The 20,823-nt window shown below is 43.2% G+C and overlaps 1 protein-coding gene across 3 annotated transcripts in view; it reads right to left on the bottom strand.

Annotated features, from left to right (window-relative positions):
• Nucleotides 1–2,907: 2,907 nt before the first annotated feature.
• The window catches only part of sik3 (SIK family kinase 3), a 34,892-nt gene continuing 16,976 nt past the window's right edge, over nt 2,908–20,823 (bottom strand). For 2 of the 3 annotated variants that reach the window (XM_061072465.1, XM_061072466.1), the window contains exons 11-26: nt 20,711–20,820; nt 19,968–20,124; nt 19,660–19,809; nt 19,471–19,544; nt 18,306–18,440; nt 15,887–16,028; nt 12,569–12,688; nt 11,917–11,975; nt 11,567–11,676; nt 11,176–11,339; nt 10,902–11,029; nt 9,364–10,118; nt 9,059–9,213; nt 8,516–8,645; nt 8,305–8,431; nt 2,908–6,329 (exon numbers count right to left, since the gene is read on the bottom strand). In XM_061072465.1, coding sequence (XP_060928448.1) covers nt 8,310–8,431; nt 8,516–8,645; nt 9,059–9,213; nt 9,364–10,118; nt 10,902–11,029; nt 11,176–11,339; nt 11,567–11,676; nt 11,917–11,975; nt 12,569–12,688; nt 15,887–16,028; nt 18,306–18,440; nt 19,471–19,544; nt 19,660–19,809; nt 19,968–20,124; nt 20,711–20,820 — 2,511 coding nt within the window. In that variant the 3' untranslated portion in view covers nt 2,908–6,329; nt 8,305–8,309. The remainder of the gene's footprint in view (nt 6,330–8,304; nt 8,432–8,515; nt 8,646–9,058; nt 9,214–9,363; nt 10,119–10,901; nt 11,030–11,175; nt 11,340–11,566; nt 11,677–11,916; nt 11,976–12,568; nt 12,689–15,886; nt 16,029–18,305; nt 18,441–19,470; nt 19,545–19,659; nt 19,810–19,967; nt 20,125–20,710; nt 20,821–20,823) is intronic. The other variant, XM_061072467.1, reaches the window with a different exon arrangement.

Genomic DNA, 20,823 nt, shown 5'->3' with positions numbered 1-20,823 from the left:
AAGACAGTTAAGACAGTTAAGACAAAAAGTGTAATACAAAGCACTCACAGGCCTGGTGGTAACAATGGTGATTATCTCACACACACATACAGCAAGTGCAGGGAATTTGCCATGTCTAGTGCTTGCTTGCAATCCGGGTCATGTGATCAGTGTGAGCACCTTGCAGGAAAACAGGAACTGATCCATCAAGGAAAGTCACACACGCACACACACACACACACACACACACCGAAGCAAGACAATTGTCTTCACTACATGCACACATGATAGAAGATGCACCAGCTCTTGGGGCAATTTGATAGGCTGCGAGGGGCTATACATTACAGTGTTGGTATACACACACACACACACACACACACACACACACACACACACACACACACACACACACACACACACACATACTGCGCTTTGCAAGGCTGCATGAAGGCATTTCAGTAGAGATGTGTGCACCTACATGCAGAAATAGCACCCTACACAATACACACACACACACACACAGTATTACCTCAGCCCTTTCTGCAGACGCTGTTGTGATTCATCCTGCTGGAGCTCCATGGCAGCAGAGGAGGAGAGGAGGGAGAGTGAAGGATTGTGGTAACAGCAGAGATGAGAGGCAGCCCTCCCTGACTCAGTTGCTCTCCCATCTGCGTACGCTCATGCACTTACACACACACACACACACACACACAGGGTTCTCTGCAGGGTATACGGCAGCTCCAGTAGCAGCGTCCAAAAGCTGGCAGGGGCTGCAAGAGCCGGCTGACGCAGGCAGTCACGCTGTCGCCACTCTGAGAGGGTGGGAAGGGAGGAGGGGGAGAAGAGAAGGAGAAGAGGAGGAGGAGGCAGCTGAGGAGATGAAGGGAAATGAGAAAAAGAGAAGAGGGAGATGTTTTAGTAGCAGAGGATGCAGAGAGGGAGATGGAGAGGAGATGAGAGGAGAGGAGAGGAGAGGATGTACAGGCTTGAGGACAACAGAAGCTCTGTGTAGAACATCAGTCTGTAATGATCTAGGACATGGTGTGTTGGTGGATAGAAGAGAGGAAACTGTCAGCTCAGAGGGACAACACACATCTTTTCCCATCATCCACTTCTCCAGTCCTTAATCAGGCGTGTTAAAACAACCCCTGAGACACAAACGCTGACACACTACAGGGCCGATGCTGTCTGAGCTCAGTTACTTCAGACTGGAAAGACTCTGCACTGCAGCTGTTCAGACCAGAGCAGCAGCATGCAGAGCACAGCAGCCATAAGACAGACCAAGAACATGTTTTTAATGAAAAGACCAATGTGAATCTAACAAATACTACATCATTACACTCAATACTGATCGAAAATCAAATCACCTTGAGAACCAGGTCAGCAGAGGGCAGGGAAACGTCAAGACTCTATAAGTGGAGGTTAATCAGCTGCATATGAAGACACACAAACAGATAGAGGCAGTGCAGCACACACACTTGTGTGTTCAGATTGTTGACAGGACTGGTTGGTGTGAGACACAGTCAGCTATCTCCTTTCTTTAAACCTGCTGGATGAAACGGCAAATACCTCTAACAAAGAACGCTTAACAGCGTTGCAACCAAATAGAATTGAGTAATGGTGAGTCCTTGTTCAAACGTAGAAAAACAACAAATAACAAACTAAAAAAGCTTCCATACTGCTTCTGTGGTGTCATCCAAGTGTCAGTAAACTCCGACATTCAAATTCCACTTAAAAGGGCATCATATACACCATGTTTTTAGCCTAAATGTCCTCTGATAATCACCTTAAATCATGACTTTTTCCCCTTTAGATCACGACTCAATTCTCAAGTGTTTGATTTTTCCCCTTAAAGTGGCCCTAACACTCTGTCTTAGTAACAAGACATTGAAGAACAGAATTGCTGAATTCAGATGAAGGTAATGTAGAAACACCACTGTAGAAGCACGGTACCTCTTCTCCCAGAGTCTGCGTGGTAACGATCAGAGGATGGAACCGCGGCCTCAAGGTTGTGCTCATAGAGTTTCACCCCAAACTTACCAGAAATATTAAGACTTGGACAGTGTCATAAGAATTAATTAAAAGACGAAACCATCCCACAGAAAAAAAAATATTTGACGTGTACTTACTTTAGTATGATCATGTCCCATCCACTAAAATAGAGGAGGCAGGATTTGTGATGTGTACTGCAGCCGGCCACCAGGTGGCGATCAGGATATTTTGGTTTTACTTTTGGGGATCAGTCATTTCTTCCATCTTTGTATACAGGGTATGATGACAGAGCTTTAAATCAATAAATCTGAGGAATCTGTTGTCACAATGTTTGTCATAGGTTGATATGAAAAATCATACTCTTACGATGTTCAAAAATCAACATCAGTGTTGTCCTCAAGTGAATATAATTACAAGACACTTTCATTTAAAGATCTTCTCTACATTTTTATTGCATCACATGGATGTTTGAGATGTACAGTATAGGCAGAGGTTTACACTAGAGGCTGATTTCACATTCAGCTGCTGAGGTCAGTGGAACGTTTCTCAGTGCTCATCGTTTCAAAAAGAGAATCGGTATCTGTGGCCCTCGCAGGACTTTAATAAACACATCATTTCATCCAGATCACATGATCGACCTGCCTGTGTGTGTCGTTCCCATGCTCTCAAAGAAGTTAGCGTGAGTCACACAAACACCAGCTTCTAGCAGCCGTTGGTCAGTGCATGTTCATGTGTTTTGGGGCTGCAGCTTTGACTAGAGGGCTGATAGGAAGTGGTGGGATGTATCATTTTTAAAGTGCACCAACTCTAGCTTTAGCGCCTCCAGTGCACATCCACTGACACTAAATGTATTCAAATTATAAAAGCTTGGGATTGTTATGTTATTCGTTCAGACAGGTTTGTGTCTGGTAACACAAAGACACACAAGACATGAACTTTTTAAATTATTTCTTTATTTATATATATTTATTTATTCATCTCAGTTTGGTTGATATTCTTTTTAATCATTGTTGTTGCACTTTAGTATTTTTGTACTCAACAGAAATGAACATAAAAACAAAAACAAAAATGAACCAATTGAAAAAAAATGAACCTAATGAGAGGAGCAGAGAGCTGGCTGCCCAAAAAAGTGAGGCTGGGATGGAGAGAAATAAAAAAGAAAGTCAGAGATGGAGACAATCAGACAGAAAAGAAAAGAAGGAGCCGGGTCAGGGAGCAGGGTCGGTCTGATCGGGCAGGAGATGTGTGTGTGAAGCAGCTCTCTCCCCATTACCTCTGAATCATGTGCAGTGCTTTCCAGTCCCTCCAGCGCTCCTTTCCTGTGTGCCACTGGTCACAATATCAGACATAGTGGAGCCGCTCCTCTTTAATTTTAGAGTTTCTATCCTGTCATGAGACAAGAGACGTGCAGACATTTCCTCTGCAACACATCAAAGAACTATTCTTTCTCTTCCAGATCTCACTTTATGGGCTTGGTGTAAAGAATGAGACCAAACAGCAGGTGAGATCTGAGAGAGGAAGGAATGAGACATTGATTTTAATCAGATTTCACTCCCCACTTCACTCCTGCTCTTACTTTCAGAGATAAAGCCCACCCCGTCCAGTCTGAATAAGAGCAACTGCTGGTAAACAGGAAGTGACGCGATGGGAATGGAAAGCAACAGGCGCTGCATGACAACATCTACAGTTCTCTCATGTACATAGCCAACGATTTGTCAACCATGCAGCCAGGTAATGTGAAATCTAGCCAGTATAAACACAAACAAGTGGAACAATATTTCTTTGCACCAGTCTCTTGCTGGCCCAATATAGACTCTATATCCAGGGGTATTGTACTCAATATGGGAGGATAAATAGATGTTAAACAATAAAGAAAATTAAAGGAGAGGGGGGGTTCAATCCATGTCTGTGGTCCCCAGGGTGCTGCAGCCTCCATGTGGCTATGTCTCCACTATGCTCAGGGTGCACAGACCTTGGTAGACACGTTTAAGGTGGGCACACCTCAACCTTGTATTCCTCCGCGGCGCAAACACTTCATTCATCTATGGTCGCCTTCTGCAACAAATGTTTCCCTTTTAGGCTTTGGAGGTTTGTCCAAAGACAGGATCCATTAACCGTTCATGAAATGTAACCGTTGTGTCCTGGGATCATTCCTTCCAGTCTTGAGGGAGGGAGAGGGGGCTAACATAAGTTAAAGAAAACCAAAAGAGGGTTGAGGGCGGTTGAGTAATAGCAGTTGTAGTTTCCTCCTTGGTTGCAGTAATAAAAGATTAGCTTGCGAGGAGGAGGCCATGTCCGGGATGCTTCATCTAATCAGAGGCTGATGTAGTAAAAGATGGTGAGGATCACAGCAGACAGGAAGGGCAGCAAGAGAGAAAGAGAAGTGGGTTTGTCCATGTCCACACTTGTGATGTTCAGGATGATATGTCAGCTATTTTACAAATTATTCCCTCTTTATTTGTCTTCTTCTTTTTTTTTTTAAAGAGTGTCAAGTCTCTGTAGCACCCGAGCCAACCCAGACAAAGCCCAAAGCCTGACCCTGTAAAGCCTGCCGCAACTACAACGTTAACAGAAAACAGGCCCAAACATCAACAAGAATGACAGTCACGACAACAACGACTGAAATGATACTTTAAAGAGCAACACAAAATAATTAATCTCCTCTTATTCAAGTGTCTCAATATAATAATATTAGAACAAATAAGAACAATCGTTTTTAACGGGACAGAAAGAGCAGTGTCTCTTCTCTCCGTCCTCTTTTGGCTAGAAATCTCAAAGATTCATAAAACAAAAAAAACTAAACAAAAAGAGAACACATTGAAGTACAAATGATAAAACAATACAAATATAAAAAAGCCTCCCCAGCAACATCTAAAAACAAAAAGAAAGTAACAAAAAAAAAATTTGTTTGATACAGAAATTGCAATAGCATTCTATACATGGCATCACTGTACAAGGAAAGGAGCGAAGGTCTGGTAAATCTACCCACAATGCAATACACTGTCACTGACGTAGGGGAAAGGAGGATGGAGAAAAGAGGTGAACACAAGGTGGGGAAAGTTAGGGTTGGAAAAGGGCTGTGGGTGGAATTGAGAGGCAGGGTAACATCGTGACGGGTAATAAGGAACTGTGAGGGGGGGGGGAACAGAGAGAGAGGATAGAGATAGCTTGAACCGAAAGTGCAGAATTACTTAAGTAATCAAAGAACAATGTTGTCTTTCTCTCAACACAGAACTGTAATAATAATTATAATAATAATATTCATCAGAATAAAACTTCTTTTACAGATAACAGTAATAACAACAAGAGTAACAATATTGACCAAAATGCCTACATGGACATTAGCCGTAAAAATTAATTTTAAAAGAAAATTAAAAGAAAAAATACCAGAACAAGAGAACAAACAAACAAAAACAAAAAAACTATGAGAGCTGGTTTGTCCTGTGCGATGTCACGGAGCTCTGTCTTTGGAGAGCGGTTTTGTTGCCAGTTGGAGTTGATCAGAGCCAAATCCAAAACACCACCCGCCACTCGGTCAAAAAAGGGGGGAGGGGTCGCAGCAGTCGAGATTTCGGCCCGTGTCGGCATGATCTACCGCATGGCCAGCAGGGGGGTGGGGGGGGTGGCAGACTTACTCTCATAGACAACCTTCATGTCCGCTCACGCCTTCTTCTGAGTCACACATGAACACTCACGCCTTATGTGAATACTTTGGGTTTGTGGCAGCAGTGAGTGTGTGTGTGTGTGTATGAATGTGTGTGTATGTATGTACGTATGTATGTTTGTATGTATCTGTGTGTGTGTGTGTTGGACTCCATGCGTTCTGTGAGTGTGACTGCACCGATGCTTTGGCCGATGCGGCACATAACGAAGTATGCCAACAGTTAATAGCAGGATGAAGGGTGAGAAGTAGAGGTTAGGGTCAGGGCAGCAGGTGGGTACGGGGGGGGGTTGTAAGGGAGCGAGGTGGGGGGGGCAAAGTCAATGATCACTAAGTGTTAGAGGGAGGAATAGGAACCCCGATCTACCTACAAACACGGCGGGAGGTGAGAAGAGGAGACATCCTGCAGCAGTGGACGCTGGATGTCCCTGCGGAAAATGCTGGCACTTTGACCTTTGAACCCCAGGACCCTACCTGTGACCCCCCCCATCCCCCCTATCTGATGTCTACACCTATCCACACTCCCTCTCTCTCGCGCGTAAACTGCTCTCCCAAAGACAGATGGAGACAGACAGGTAGACGCAGAGTGTCCCCCTGCTTAGGGAGACGAAGGTGGTTTGGCGTGATGCTGCTCAACACAAGTCAACACAACTCAGGATGGCTGATATGGACCGCTGTACACAGGAGACACAATTTCCTGCAGGGAGACACAAGGAAAGAAAAAAATACACAATAATTAGTTTAACAGAATAATGATGTCTTTCATAATATGTGAAATATGACTCTCCAGTGATATCAGTCCATTTTTTTTTTTTAACTTAACAAAAACATTTTCGCACAAAACTGGTGTCAACATCGACACTGCACATTTTGACAGGAAAGATGTGTGTCTGCTCGGTATCTGTTGCGCTTGTACTGCGGGAAGCGTCTGCAGTTTCCCAATAGGGCGGAAACTAAAGATTATTTAGATAAATGATTTAGCTTTCTATCATTTGATCGTTTCCAGCAATTTATTCGAGAAGCGACTTCATAGCCTTGTACTATTCTGTTTCTATTTGTATGACATATATCTGCAAATTAATTATGAGGGTAATTCCACATTCAGACAGCTACAATTTAATTTTGACCATTCATAATTCAAGTTCATGATATCCATAACACTATTCTCAGAAGTTCAAACTAAATTTAAGGCATCTCTACCTAAGGCGAATTAAAGATATCTTTAACTAGAACTAAGATAATAATATAATATATAATAATACATTTCAAGTAAATTATAAATATCTATAATGAGAAATCACACACACACGTGTATAACAAAAGTAGTTTGAATCTTACTGTATATCTACAGATGCTGAAATCTTTGGAGAAGTTAAAACGCAACTAAGTTTTTGAGACGTCAGAATGATTTTATATATATCTTATACATATATTCTTACTGGTCACAGTACAAGTATAATTGACTGATGATTTTGTCAAGTTAATTAATCAAACTTGGTTAATTAAAAACTCACTACAGTTTAAATGTTGATTGGTTTGAAATCACCAATCATCACTGATCATGACATCATTATCAATACTTTTCTTATTGCGTTTAATTTTTCTTCAGAGCAGCAAATTCATCATCCATCATTCTCCATATATATATATATATATATATATACACCCCAGATTACTATATTATTACTAAATTTAAGTACATCTTTTCTCAGAACGTGTCTTTTTGTTATAAACAGGTAACTTTATATGACTGAGTGCACAGCCTAAACCACAGAGTACCGTGCATTTTGGGCATATCTTCGGTTACAAAACTCTGTTTAAAGCCTGAAGAGTGTAAGTAGAGTCAGATTTTATCCGCAAGGTCGTTCTCCTTTCCTAACTCCTTACGGCTTCTCCTGCACATCTTTCCTTGACCCTGTCACGTAATCGTTTACTAAATTGGTTGGCAACTATTTATTTAATAGATTAAATAAATTAGTTGTTGCAGCTCCATTTCAACCTGCTGCAACATATGCGTGAATATACCTTTAAGACTGGCTACAATGATCATGTGCTTCTCCTTTTAGAACTGTATGAGACAGGATGTCATCGCTCTCAAGACATTTGACAGATGAAATATAACTTTATTCGTTAAAATACTCACTTTAAAGGCAAAGTGCTTTATTGGAAATCAAGTTTGTTTTTCAACGCACTTAGTTGGCAAACACGCTTTCATGTAGCGTTCAATATTGAAGCAGACCACAGCATAGTTTGACTGACTCAAACATCAAAGGAAATAACAGTGAAGAAGATTCAGACCCAGAAGATGATCCTGCTGCCCAAAGCTCAGTCAGTTAGAGACAGGTTTGAGGAGGAGGAAAGAAGTGATCTCTGCAAGTTTGATGTTTTTTTTGTTTTCATTTTTAAATGTTGACAACGTTTATTGAAACAAATGGTTTACAATGAAAAGCTTCAGAGGACGAGAAATTAAAGTTTTTATAAATGCTGGGATTTCTCTCAGCTCTTCAGAAAACCCAAAGATTTGAGGTGGTTGTTTTTAAACATTGCTTAGATGTTAGAATGTGTTTTCATTCAGCTCCTCAGGTCTTCATGGGTTACATGCATTTGTAGCTATCCGACTAATTCTGGTATATAAAGTGAAGATAAACCTTTTGCTCTGTTAGTGTGTGTACCTGTGCTAGACCCCAGCCTGCTCCATGCTGTACTGCAGGTCCGGGGGCTTGTAGCTGAGGAGCATGTCACTGGTGCAGGAGGAAGGATAGCAGGCTGCTGCATGGAGCTCCCCTTCAACATCACATACTGCAAGAGAAACATCTATAATTTAGTCACACACAAAGAGAAAATCCACACATAGTTTCGGTATATCTCATATCTCCAACTGACCTGACTCTTCCCGGTGGTGCAGCTGCTGGCTTCCTGTCAGTGATGTCTGGCTTAGGATGTCTGACATGCGAGCGGAGCTTAAAGCCTTCCCAGCCAACAGGCTCATTCCAGACATTGGCTCTGCCTGGTCCTGAGCAGGAGGTAAAAACGACGATGCTTAATGAACAACTTCTACTCAACTGAGGACTTTGTTTTGGATGATTGCCTCCAAAAAGGGAAAGTTGTAGCAGTTGTTACGTAGTCGTTGGAGTGCCAGTCATACAAACATTTGGTTTCTTCTTTCTAACTACCATCCTAGACAGGATACCTCCTGTATCTATAGCACAGCACTGGTCAGGAAAATGGGACAATACTCTAATGCACAAACAACAAATATTAACATGCCATCTAAAAATGAAATAGTTCGCACTGTTTTTGCAAGTTATCCCCTTAAAGTACATTAAATCCCAGTCTGATCAAACACTTTTCATGCACCAGCCTTACTACAGCTTCTCATGATGAAATGTGGCCAATCTGGATGAAGTACTTCATTAGCAGACTCACAAAAGCATCATCACAGGTCTGGATGGTGTGGTGGCGCTGTAGCTGTCCACGGGTCCTACAGGTGTCACCCTGGGGACCTCTTGAATATGCCACACCGTTATGATCAGGCACCTCCATGGCCTGCCCCTGGGGCCTGCAATCCACATGCTCAGATTCTAAAAGAAACATTAAGGACATATGTTTATCTTAAAAAATTTTTTTAAGAACGCTAACAACACAAGGTAATCAAATATATTTTATATTTATATTTTTGTCAGGACAGACAATGCAACACTTTTCATAAGAAACATGTCAACAGGTCTTACCTCTTGTTGCGGGAGCATTCCTGATGAAGCCGCCATGCCTGTGTGTTGGGGAGTTATACGGTGGGGTTCCTCCTCTGGGAGGCCCCAGGAGCTCATGACCTTCTCCTGCCTTGGCCAGCAGGCCCTCGTGCGGGTGGTGGTAGGCAGCCGGCACGTCGTCCTCCTCCATGCTCTCTGAGTGAGGTAAGCTGGGGCAAGGGGCCTGTGCTGGGTGCTGCTGCGGCTGGTTATCTGGGGGACGAATCTGGAGGAGATGGAGGTAGTGCTGTCCTCCGGAGGCACCTTGAGGCGCCGGGGGATCCAAGCTCTCGCCCTGAGTCAGCTGGTGGAGAAGCAGCATCTCTCCATACTCTTGGGGTGGACCGCTGGGTGGTGCGGGGGTTGCTTGGCACGGGCGAGGGCTATGCCTCTTCAGCAGGGCAGCTAGGTCTTGGGGGGGCAACCGGGGATCGGCGTGGCCAGTTAAAGAGTGCCGGGGGGAGAGGAGGCCCTGCAGAGTAGGAGTGATGTGCTGTTGCGGGCGGTAGTCCAAAGGAGTTGGGGAGAGCAGGGCCTGCTGTAGTGTAGAGGGGGGGCCATAGGTGCCGCCCCCCCCTGCCCCGCTCTGGTAACCCTCCAGGTTGGGGACGTTCAGGGAGGTTCCCTGCAGGTATGGGCTGAAAGGGGCGCCCCGGGAAACTGCGTCACCACCAGAGAAGATGTGGGGATTGAAATGTGCCTGCTCATAGGCTGAAGTGAAGCGGCCAAGACTGCGACTGGATTGGAAGAGGGAATGCACAGGATGGTTAGTGACGTGCTGTCTTACAGCAACATGCTCCTACTCCTCTCTAGGGTGCAACCTCAACACCTTGCTTTCAACAATCTCCATTAAGTCACTGCACACAGAGACACTTCAGGTTCGGTCCAGGTATAAATGTTCACTAAGAGGTGTAAAAATATTTCAAGTGATCAATTTTGATTGGTGTGTATTTGAAGATTGTTACATGTTCTCTCAGTGAAGGCAGTCCTGGTTACCGGGGAATGTTAATGGGATGGTGATATCAGGGGTAACAGGATGACAGATCTCCTACTCCAACTGCTTGGACCTCAACATAAACTTTGCTCCTAAAACACAGACATCCAACCACTCACCCAGCTACTGTAGTGGAGAATTTGTCGAGGATATCATCTCTTGCAAACTCGAAGTAGGATTTTAGTTATTTTAAATACAAGTAACAAATAATGTCCTCATTGACAGCCCCTTCATACATAACATTTCTAGGCAGAGTATCAGTATTACTATCAAGTCTCAAAATACAATTAAAAAAAAGTTGAAGGAAATGGCAATGCAAAACACAAATAAAACAGAAACATACAATGAAAAACGTAAAAATACATTAAATAGCATGCAGGGTTCAGGGCGGTGAGGTCATGATGAGTATTAAGACATAATAAAACAAAAAGATGGAAGAAGACACCAAAACAGAAACAGTCCAAAGGAATTGCTGGTAAGGTTTGGCAGCCATCGGGGGACGTGGTGAAGGGATGGGTGGGGTCACCTGTGCATCTCGGCGTTGTCTGCGCTCAGCTGCTTCCCGAGGACTCGGTGTCCCCCTGGCGTGGACAAAAAGCTGCACTGTCTCTGCACCCCACCTCCGAGTTCCACTTCCTGCACTTGGATGGTCACCTATACAAACAATCAATGTTAATACTCGTTGTTGATCAGGAAAATGGGTTATGAGCCTCAGTCCCATGGAAGTTTAAATGTTACATGTTCTCATCAGCTGAGATACAAATGACAAGAACATTAGTTGATTGGCTCTTTGTAGTCACCTGCTGTTGCTGAGGTACACCCTGGGCCAATGGGACAGTGGGGCGGGTAGATGGTGCTTGTTGATTGGTTGGTAATGTACCTCGACCTGTGGGAGGAGGGCTACCACTTTGTCCCTGGTACATAGCTGGAGCGCCGTGCTGGTACTGCACCTGTGATGGACCTCCTAGGGAGGAGAGGAGAAACTTTAAAGTAGAAGTTTTTCCCCAAATTAAAGTCAGTACTTGTATAGAGATAACAAAAGCTAGTGAGTGTACAAGGTCAAACTAACTCTAAAAAATATGTTTTAATAGTAATCCACCGATGACTGATCAGTAAAGTGCACCACTTTACCTACACCAGTTACAATATGAGAGGTATTGCACTATGCCCTCTAGGAATGGTATTACTAACCATGTCCTTGCATTATGCCTGCAGAGCAAGGTGGAGGGCTCTGATCGGTCTGTCTGAAGAGGTGGTTGCTGGGATGTGTTGGCGGAGGGCTGGAGGGCTGGATATGCAGCCTGAGGGAGGACAGGACAGTGTAGGAGAGGAGAAGAGAGAAACGCAAAGATGTGATGTAACACGGTATCAAGTTCATTGTTCACCGTTCAATAGCTGATGAGTAATGTGTGTGTGTGTGTGTGTGTGTGTGTGTGTGTGTGTGTGTGTGTGTGTGTGTGTGTGTGTGTGTGTGTGTGTGTGTGTGTGTGTGTGTGTGTGTGTGTGTGTGTGTGTGTGTGTGTGTGTGTTAATGTCTTCACCTCTGAAGCTGGTGGGTTAGGTGACTAGGCTGGCTCTCTCCATGGCCTAAAGACAGACTCTGCAGATAAAGAGAAATTAAATTGCTCAAGTCTTCAATATAACTTGATGTGTTACTGTAATTATGACCATGTAAAGCTATTGCATCAAATTATTTACTTCCACATAATAAACATGTATGTCCCAGAAGATGGACACAAGCTGATGAGATAACTGAGGCCACGATAAATGTCCAAGCCTCAGGTGAACCAAATCAGCAGTGGCTTCTATGAAGATATAAATGTTAAGTCCTGCACTGGTCAATTTTTGCAAACCCACACCTGCCTGCACCCTCACAGCTCTGTAACAGACCTGACCAGTAACCTGCTATTATCACCAAGTTATCATCTTTAATTTGTACTCGTACCCATGAATTTATATAAATGTATTTTTACCCATAACACATCTTTTATAGGTACCCAACCAGGTGCGTGACTGTAGCTTATATCTGAGCTTTATACATTCCTGCATAGTTCACTATACATGCATAGCGTCATAGTAATGTATGAGTTGCTGTAACACAGCTCATTCCGTCCTGCATGAAATATCATGGCAGTTTCTGCATAGTTTTGGTTTGTAACAACTTCAGGAAACATCTTGATCAGCTTCAGATACCTGGATTTGCTGGTGGAGGATATGTTGCTCTTGCTGGTAGATGATATGCTGCTGCTGGGTGTGTTCCAGGAATCGCTCATCATGCTGGGCAGCATACATTTTCTGGAGCTGCTCACACTCCTGTAGGAAAAACAGACCGGGCGTGCAAACAATATTAAACAAAAAAACTTTCAAACAATCACACAGCAATAGAGCCCAGACAAAACTAAATGTTAAAGATGAGGAGGTAGTAAAAACAAGATAGAATAAAACACTAGCAATTGATTAAAATAGTAAGATCAGAACTAGGAGAAAGCACACCTATAAAAGTGTGTCTTCGAGAGATTTGAAAAGAGGATAAGGAGTTTGCCGGACAGATCTCTTCAGGAAGGGATTGTTCCAAAGGTCACCTTTGGTCCTCAGCCCGGACAATGGAATGGCGAGCACATCCTTCACTGAGGAACTGGGGTTACAACCGAGCACATTGGGTGTCAACAGATCTGAGATGTACTCAGCTGCAGGTCCAGAACGAGCCTTATAAGTCAGCAATAAAATCTTAAAATGAACCTTAAAAGTCTCTGGAAGCCCATCAACAGAAGCTGAAAAACTAAGTAACGTGCTCTCTTTTGCAGATTTGGTGAAGTGCCTGGCTGTTGCACTTTGGAGGAATTAAGTCAACGCTGTTGGCTCAGGCAGGTGAAGAGAGAGTTGCAGTGATTCAAATGAGTGGAAATGAAGGCGTGCATGACAATCTCTAGGTTTCTTTAGGATAAAAACAGGCTGATCTTTGAAAGTTTCCTGCACTGCAGAAATCACAAAGGGACAAGGTCATTAGGTCATGATCAAAGATGACACAGAGAATTTAACTTGAATAACTTTGGGTGAAGTTATTTATGTATCTGTATTTATTATTTCTATCCTGCTACAATACAACATTATTTATAGACAGTAAATCATAAATTTATCAGAAGTAAGCTTTTCACATCTTGCTAGCCATTCAACACTAACCAGTCTGCTTAGTGTAATTAGTTCACTCTGCTCAGTGTTCAGAGGAACTAAAGTTTAACACCATGCGTCACCTCCTGGCCTAAAGCTGCTCGAATGGCATCACCAACAAAGGTGCACTCAAACAATTAGGCTAATCATACTAATCACATTTAGCTAATTCAACTAGTTGTGATGCAAATTATAAAAGCAGATCCTTCTACAGAATTCCAGTCTGAACCAGTTTCCGGCTGCATATGATTGAGATGAGAAAGCCTTATGCCTCTAAGCACTCGGTGAAGTCCAGACCTATGAAAACAGCAGGCTTGTCAACTTGTATGACCTGCTATAACACATATTATACACACTGAGGTCATAACATTATCCATGCGCTTGTTTACACCCAGTATGTTAAATATTTAAGGTTTTCTGGGGTCCCGAGATGGGTATAGGTCATGTGTGTTAACCTCTCCTCTATCCTTATTAACCCTCTTAACCCTTGAGAGTTAAGATAATCCGGGCATGTCAGTTCATGCCTAAGATGAAGCACCCACTGCGAACATGATGATTATCTCTTCCTTTCCTACGCCTCCTACTAGGTGAGGTAATCTCAGTGCAGTGTCACTGAGAATGATGTGATGTCTCGGGAAGCAGCTTGAGGTTTTCTCAGGTGAAAGACTTCCATTGACCTCATCTTAAGGAACTCTCTCCGCTGTGCGCCAAAAGAGTGCACAGCAAGTCTGAAGTGTTTTACTGACAATCTTTGCAATGTTCATGACGGCCATTAAAGGGGAATCAGCAAAACATAATTTTTAAAACAGAGAAACATTAATGCCAATGGTCATTAATGCTTGGTCCCTATTCTGCCAAATCTGCCTTAAGACCATCAGAAAAGCATTCCCCATTTTAAGTATAAAGTGTAAAGGACATTTACATTTACCGCAATGAATATGAAATCATTATTTCTTCCCAGTTTTCAGACAGTTTTTTTTTCCTGGGGGAAGTTTTAGGAAATCAAACAGTTACCTGTGGTTTTAAATATATATATATATATATATATATATTGTTTGTTACAATCATCATAATGAGAGATCTTATATCACAATATATTGTTACATCATAATGCTATTGTCCTGTATCCTTGAACCTAGCTCCTTGTCTACATTCCTGCTTTCACATATGCACTGAACTCTTGACAGTTTCCTGGGGCTGAATGTCAGAATTCAAACCACAGAGTAGGTAGTTGCATCGTTCCGTTGGGGAGAAACTATGATCGTACCGAAGCTGGTCGATCCAATCAAATCGTCAGGGCGGGCTTTATACGATGATTGACAGATGATCTACAGTGACGTAATCAACCACGTCACCAGAGAGCGCTGCCTGCAGAGCTTAGATGTGTCAATGCTGCCATCGAGTCTGTTCCAGCAGACATCGACAGCGCATTAATTTTGAAAGAGGAACAGAGGAACGCGATCAAGGCATTTGTAGATCGAAAAGATGTTTTTACCGTCCTCCTACGGGATTCATAAAAAGTTTAATTTATCAGCTGGCCCCGATGCTGCAGCCACACAAGCAGTCATATAAATAAAAAGAGAGTGGGGGGGGGGGGCGCTACGCTCCTCAGCACATATGAGACAAAAAAGACACAAGTTGGGACGCTGTTGTAGTTAATGTTGGAGCAACAAGGAAGTGTAAAACGATTAGCTGCCGTTTCTCCTCCTCGCTGGCTCCTGCAGAGCCATGACAGCAGAGCTCTGCAGCGCAGCGTGCGGATCAGCAGCTCCGTGGATTTCTGGTAGCGACGGATCTCTCTCAGAGCCGCGGTCCCGGGCCGGTCCCGGGCCGGTAGCGAGGCTCTAAGAGAGATCCGTAGCGGGCTTCTTCACGCCGCCGCCGGCCGGGGCTCTCACGAGCAGCCCTGGTCACCGGCTGCTTCCTGGGGGCTTTGCCTCCGGTGGATATACGAGCGGCATTTCCATTGATTTATTTAGAGAGTGAATCAACTCGTGAAACAGACAACTCACAACAACTATGCGTCGCTTGACATACGTCACATACTACGTTGCTCTGATTGGTTGTAGGTCTATCCAATTGAGCGAAGAGGCATTTTGTTTCCTGGTTCTCTAGAAACACGCCCCATAATCAAAGCCCAATGGAGCGGTCTCAGACTCATATTCTGACCAGAATAATGAGTATGACAACGTCAGGCTAGCTCTACCCAGATGCCACCCCTTGAACTTTTCCTGTTGTTATGAATGCACCTGACCCAGACTCCTTCAAATTTCTTCATATATGAGACCCAAGGCAACGTTTTCCATAGCGAAAAAAGCTATAGAGTATTATAGAGTAATATACCTGCTTTAGCTGCTTAATGAGGCTGCTGTTCTCCATATGAGCCTTGAAAGCCTGGATGGTGGCAGCGCCATCAGAGAACCGTCTGACAGGTGAGAAGCGCTCCATGGGAAGATGAAGGGTATTACAGTCCTTATAGCTGGATCTGAGGAGGGGACCACAGGGACACACACACAAACACACACAAACACACAGACACACACACACACACACACAGAAAGACACAACGTAACACAGACACATACATATGAGACACAAACACATGACATGAGCTCTTTAAACTTCAAAAATGTATTAAGTCAATCATAGCAAGTATCTAACAGTGGAACATTTCATGTGTATGAAACAGAAAATCAGATTCACACAACTGATAGGTTGAATGAATCCATGTAAAAGGTCTCCTTTAAATAATTTAAATCCGGTTTTCATGACAGAATGATCATCAGTTTTTAGTATTATTACTTTATTATTAAATATCATTTAGCTGAAGCTTTTATCCAAAGCAACTATCAATAAGTGCATTCAACCATGATGGTAAAAGCCCCGATTACAAAGCCAAATTACAAAGTGCTACATGTAAGAGCAATATATATATGTGCAATTAATTTTCTATATATGTATATATATACACCAGAGTTGACAATGGTTATCAGACCACCATCTTCTTAACCAAGGTGTAGTCGGCAGAGATGTGTCTTTGTCTGCGGCAGAAGATGTGTAGACTTTCTGCTGTCCTGATGTTAATGGGGAACTCATTCCAGCATTTGGGAACCAGGACAGCAAACAGTCGTGATTTTAAGATAAGTCAACTTACCATTTTTACAGTCTCTGTGCTGTGCTTAGGACACAGCAGATAGATGTGGAAAATGCCCCATAAACAACTACAACATTGTGGTATGATTCATAGAAAACTAAATTACTGGACAAGATGACTTTTGGATAGAAATGATTTTCATCAAGAAGTTAAATTTTTCCATCAAAAAAAGTTCATGGAGTACTTTTCTGAAAGTACTCCATGAACAAAGATAAAAAGCCTCTAGCTTCACACATCTATTCTACTTGACAGAGGTTCAATGAGCACAAATTTACTCAACTCAAGCCCTTTATTAGATAACAGGTCCTGCCTACAACTGCATCTAAACACAAAAACTCACAAGAAAAAAGGTTTGCCCAGTTTCTAAACTGAGTTGGAGGGAGATGATACTCTCAGGGACTGACAGATAAGAGTTACTAAATGGACAACACAAAAAATATGGCCACTACAGGAGATAATACACAGAGATAGTAGGGTTGTAAATCTCATTTCTGTACATACCTCGGTTTTAAGGTCACGGTTCGGTTAGTTTCGGTATGTTTTCGTTACAGTAGAAACAAGGAACAGAAAACATTAAACTGATTTTTTTTTTTTTTTCTTCAACCCTGGTTAACTACGGCTTTGTCTTTCTTACCTAGGTTTTTATGAGTAGAACAAAAAACTGTACTTAACCTGCCTTTTATTGTATTGTATGATTATGATTATTAAATATATGTATTTTCTTAAAAAAATGATTAACTACATAGTTTGAAGAGAGGGTTCGATGCCCTGCTGGAATTAACAATGTCTCCAATGTGGAGAACACTCTCACCCTAGGGACAGAGGTTTATAAAGGGCCGGTGTGACTCGCTGACTGAAATGCGGACGAGAGACCCTGGGTTCTCAACGACAGAGCAGTCGCATATGCTATGAAAACACCTATTATTACCAAGTTATTGCTTTGACACGGTCTGAATTATTTGGGTCCCAGCATTGTCTAATGCTATTTGCTATGTCTCGGGAGCTGGGTTTGCACGGAACTGGTTTTTTCATTATCCCACTAATGTTAGTGTTATTCCCAACGTTAGTGGACATTACTCCAGTGATACCGTATCAAACAAGTTGGCATGTTCGATGTGCTACCAGCTACATATCCCATAGCAGTTGCTCAATGTCTGCTTTTGTAAAATCCACTCATCTATGTCCGTCATCATTATAGTTGAGTGATAAACTGAACTGAATTTCTTCCGTTTCGGACACATGTACCGTTACAACCCTAAGAGATGGTGATTTAAATTGCAGGGGTCTTTTGTACAAAAACAGGCTTACACCTGTCGCATACCTTCTCTTTCCAGGCTAGGGGAGAAACATATTTTGAATCGAGTTTACTGGTAACATGGAGATATGTCTGCCATGTGCCACACTACTACGATGCCATTATTTAAAAAAAATATCCTTCTTTGGAAGGTGCACAACCGTCCCCTGGTGTAGGTACTTCAATAGTAGCGTGTGGGTGTGTGTGGGGGATAGAAGAGTTAGGCTTGAATTTCCCACATTTTATTTGTGGGTTCTTGCATTTGTGTGTGTGTATTTGTGCATATACAGCTCAGAGCGGACGTGTCCCCTCACCGGCTGTATGTGTCGGGGGCCCAGCCCCCCCTCTGGCGGGGGCCCTGGGATCGCTGTGACTCTGCTGAGGACTCGCCATGCGATGTGCTCATGAGAGCATGCGTCGTGTGCCGCTTGGAGCGGTTCGCCAGGTACCTGGGCCGCAGGGAGGGGGGAGGACGGGGTTGAGGGTGAAAGACAGGAAGCAGCGCTGGTCAGCTCTCTGTCCTCATTGGCTGGTGAGGGAGGGGGGGAGAGGCCCGCCCCTTCCCACCTCTGCCAATTGGTGCCATCATTCATATCATCTTAGCCAATCAGAAAAACAGTTAAATTACACCATAGATGGATGTTAAGCTTGAGGCTATCCCACAACCCCCCAGCTTCCAATTTAAGGACTGGCCGGGTTGCCTTTTGTAATCACTGGTTTTGCAAGCTTCAGAGTTAGCAAAGCTGTGAGAGAAAGAGCAAGAAATTATTTGGCACCTTATGAAAGAGATAAAGAAGTTTTTGGCCAAAGAGTTTGAGAGATAGGAGGGCTGGATTTGGTGGCAGATTGAGTTTGGAATTGTGGCAGAAGGCACTTGCGCGATGGACAAAGGAGGAGAGATGGGATAAGCACCACAGCCGAGTGGCCACCTCCCATGGGAAAAGCAGAGCAGCCTAAAGGCACTCACTCCCAGCAACCCAGGATACCAGCGAAGTCTGCAGAGGCTACTGTCTGAAGAGGACCAACTGGGAAACCCTAACCTGGACTTCTGAATTCACAGCCCTATCTCCATAGACCAAGCCTGTGGCTTGCTCTTCAATGGTTACACCAGTTCTAACTATAGTTTCTGCTCATCCTATTACAGCTTTTTCACAGCATATCAGCAAAAAGTCCCGTAATCTAAATTTATCAGGATAAGCTGTTTGTAGGTAAAAAAAACTCACATAGAAAGTCATGATGCAGATGTGTATTTAGATGTACACTTTGTAAATTATTTAAAAAAATATTGAAATAATGTGAGATCAAGGCTTAAATGTAAATCTAACTATCAATATGAACTGAAAATTATAGATCCTAATCCTTAACTTAACATTCATAGTGAACCCATCATTCTATTGTCACAGGCTATGGGCCTTCCAGAGGATCCAGTAGAGACAGCACCTTTGTAAAGAATATCCCAAAACCATCACTGTGGATTACCTCTGTACTGCCTCTTGGTCTGGTTCTCCGTCTGAACCCTCCTCGTCCACGGGAGCTACTGCAGGGATAGGGTGCTGAGAGAGGCAAAGAGTTTACTGGTCAGCACCCATACAGCTTACATGATGGGAGAGTAACAAACTTCACAAATACTGAAATCCAGAAACCCTTTGGAATAACACCAATACTCACCGGGCTAGCGACAAGCGGCGAGGGCCCCCGCGGCCTCTTGAGGAGCTGAGCGTGTAGTTGAATGTTAGCCCCACCGTCGGAAGCTCTTCGACCCAGAGGCCCCATGCCGTTGAGCAGTTGCAGAGTGGGTGGCTGTAGCAATGACTGCTCCTGTGGGATCATCAGACGTAAGAAGTTAAACCAAAGGCAAAAATCAATGAAGTTGATATTTAGATTCAACCAGTACACACATTAGAGGTTTCTGCAGGTAAACTGATTGACACCAGAAACCCTCTAATTGCTAACCCAGAGACCCTGACTCAGTGTACCTTGTACTCCAGCTGTTGTGTGGGCTGCATGCTCTGTGTTGGCATGAGAGTGTGCATCTGGCCCATAATGGGGGCCAGTGGGGGGAAAGGGGGCTGGGGCACGGCACCACGTGGGAAACCCGGTGGCAGTTTCTGTAGGTCCTCCTGCATCTCTGTCCTGTGGTAGGAGGAGACATAATTACAGGAAGGAGTCAATGGTTTAAGTTATGTTCAAGAACTGAGCTCATACATTAGATGATGTTTTTTATGGGACAAATTACTCAAATTTATCTTAAATAACCCAGAGGCCACTACCCTTGTATCAACGTACTATCAACTAACCCATTTAGATCAGATGCAAGATTGAGAAGTGCATTATGGGATATGTAGTTGGTTTTTAGTGAGTTTGTAAAGTAGCATTTCCGACGATGGCTGACAATCTATCGACAGGAGCGATATTGAAGCAGAGTACAGTAGTGTTTTCATTCAGAAAAACAATGATGAAAATAGCAATGATTATTTACGATAGAAGTCAATGTTTAATTTGTCAAATATTTTTATTTAATGTCTCTATCTGCTTAAGTGTCTGAGAAATTGAATCAAATGATCATTTCTGTCAGCCCTTCAGAAAACCCTCAGGTTTCGCTTAGGTTTTAGAGGTTGTTTTAATTTGGGCGCCGCATGTCTTAAAGGGTTAACATTTCCTATATGTGACTGAATATTTAATACCATTCATTTAATTATTTGCAACCAAAATGTGTTACCTTTGGTCTGGTACCCCCACAGTGTGCCGCCTCATTGAGAGGTAGCGAGCCATGGCCTCAGGAGATGGCTCCTCTCCTTCATCACTGTCCAGTGCCATGTTGCCATCAGGCTA

The sequence above is a fragment of the Limanda limanda genome, chromosome 6, assembly GCF_963576545.1.
Source record: "Limanda limanda chromosome 6, fLimLim1.1, whole genome shotgun sequence".
NCBI lineage: Eukaryota > Metazoa > Chordata > Actinopteri > Pleuronectiformes > Pleuronectidae > Limanda > Limanda limanda.
Note: the sequence above shows the minus strand (reverse complement) of the source record. Positions and strands in the feature narration are given on the sequence as shown.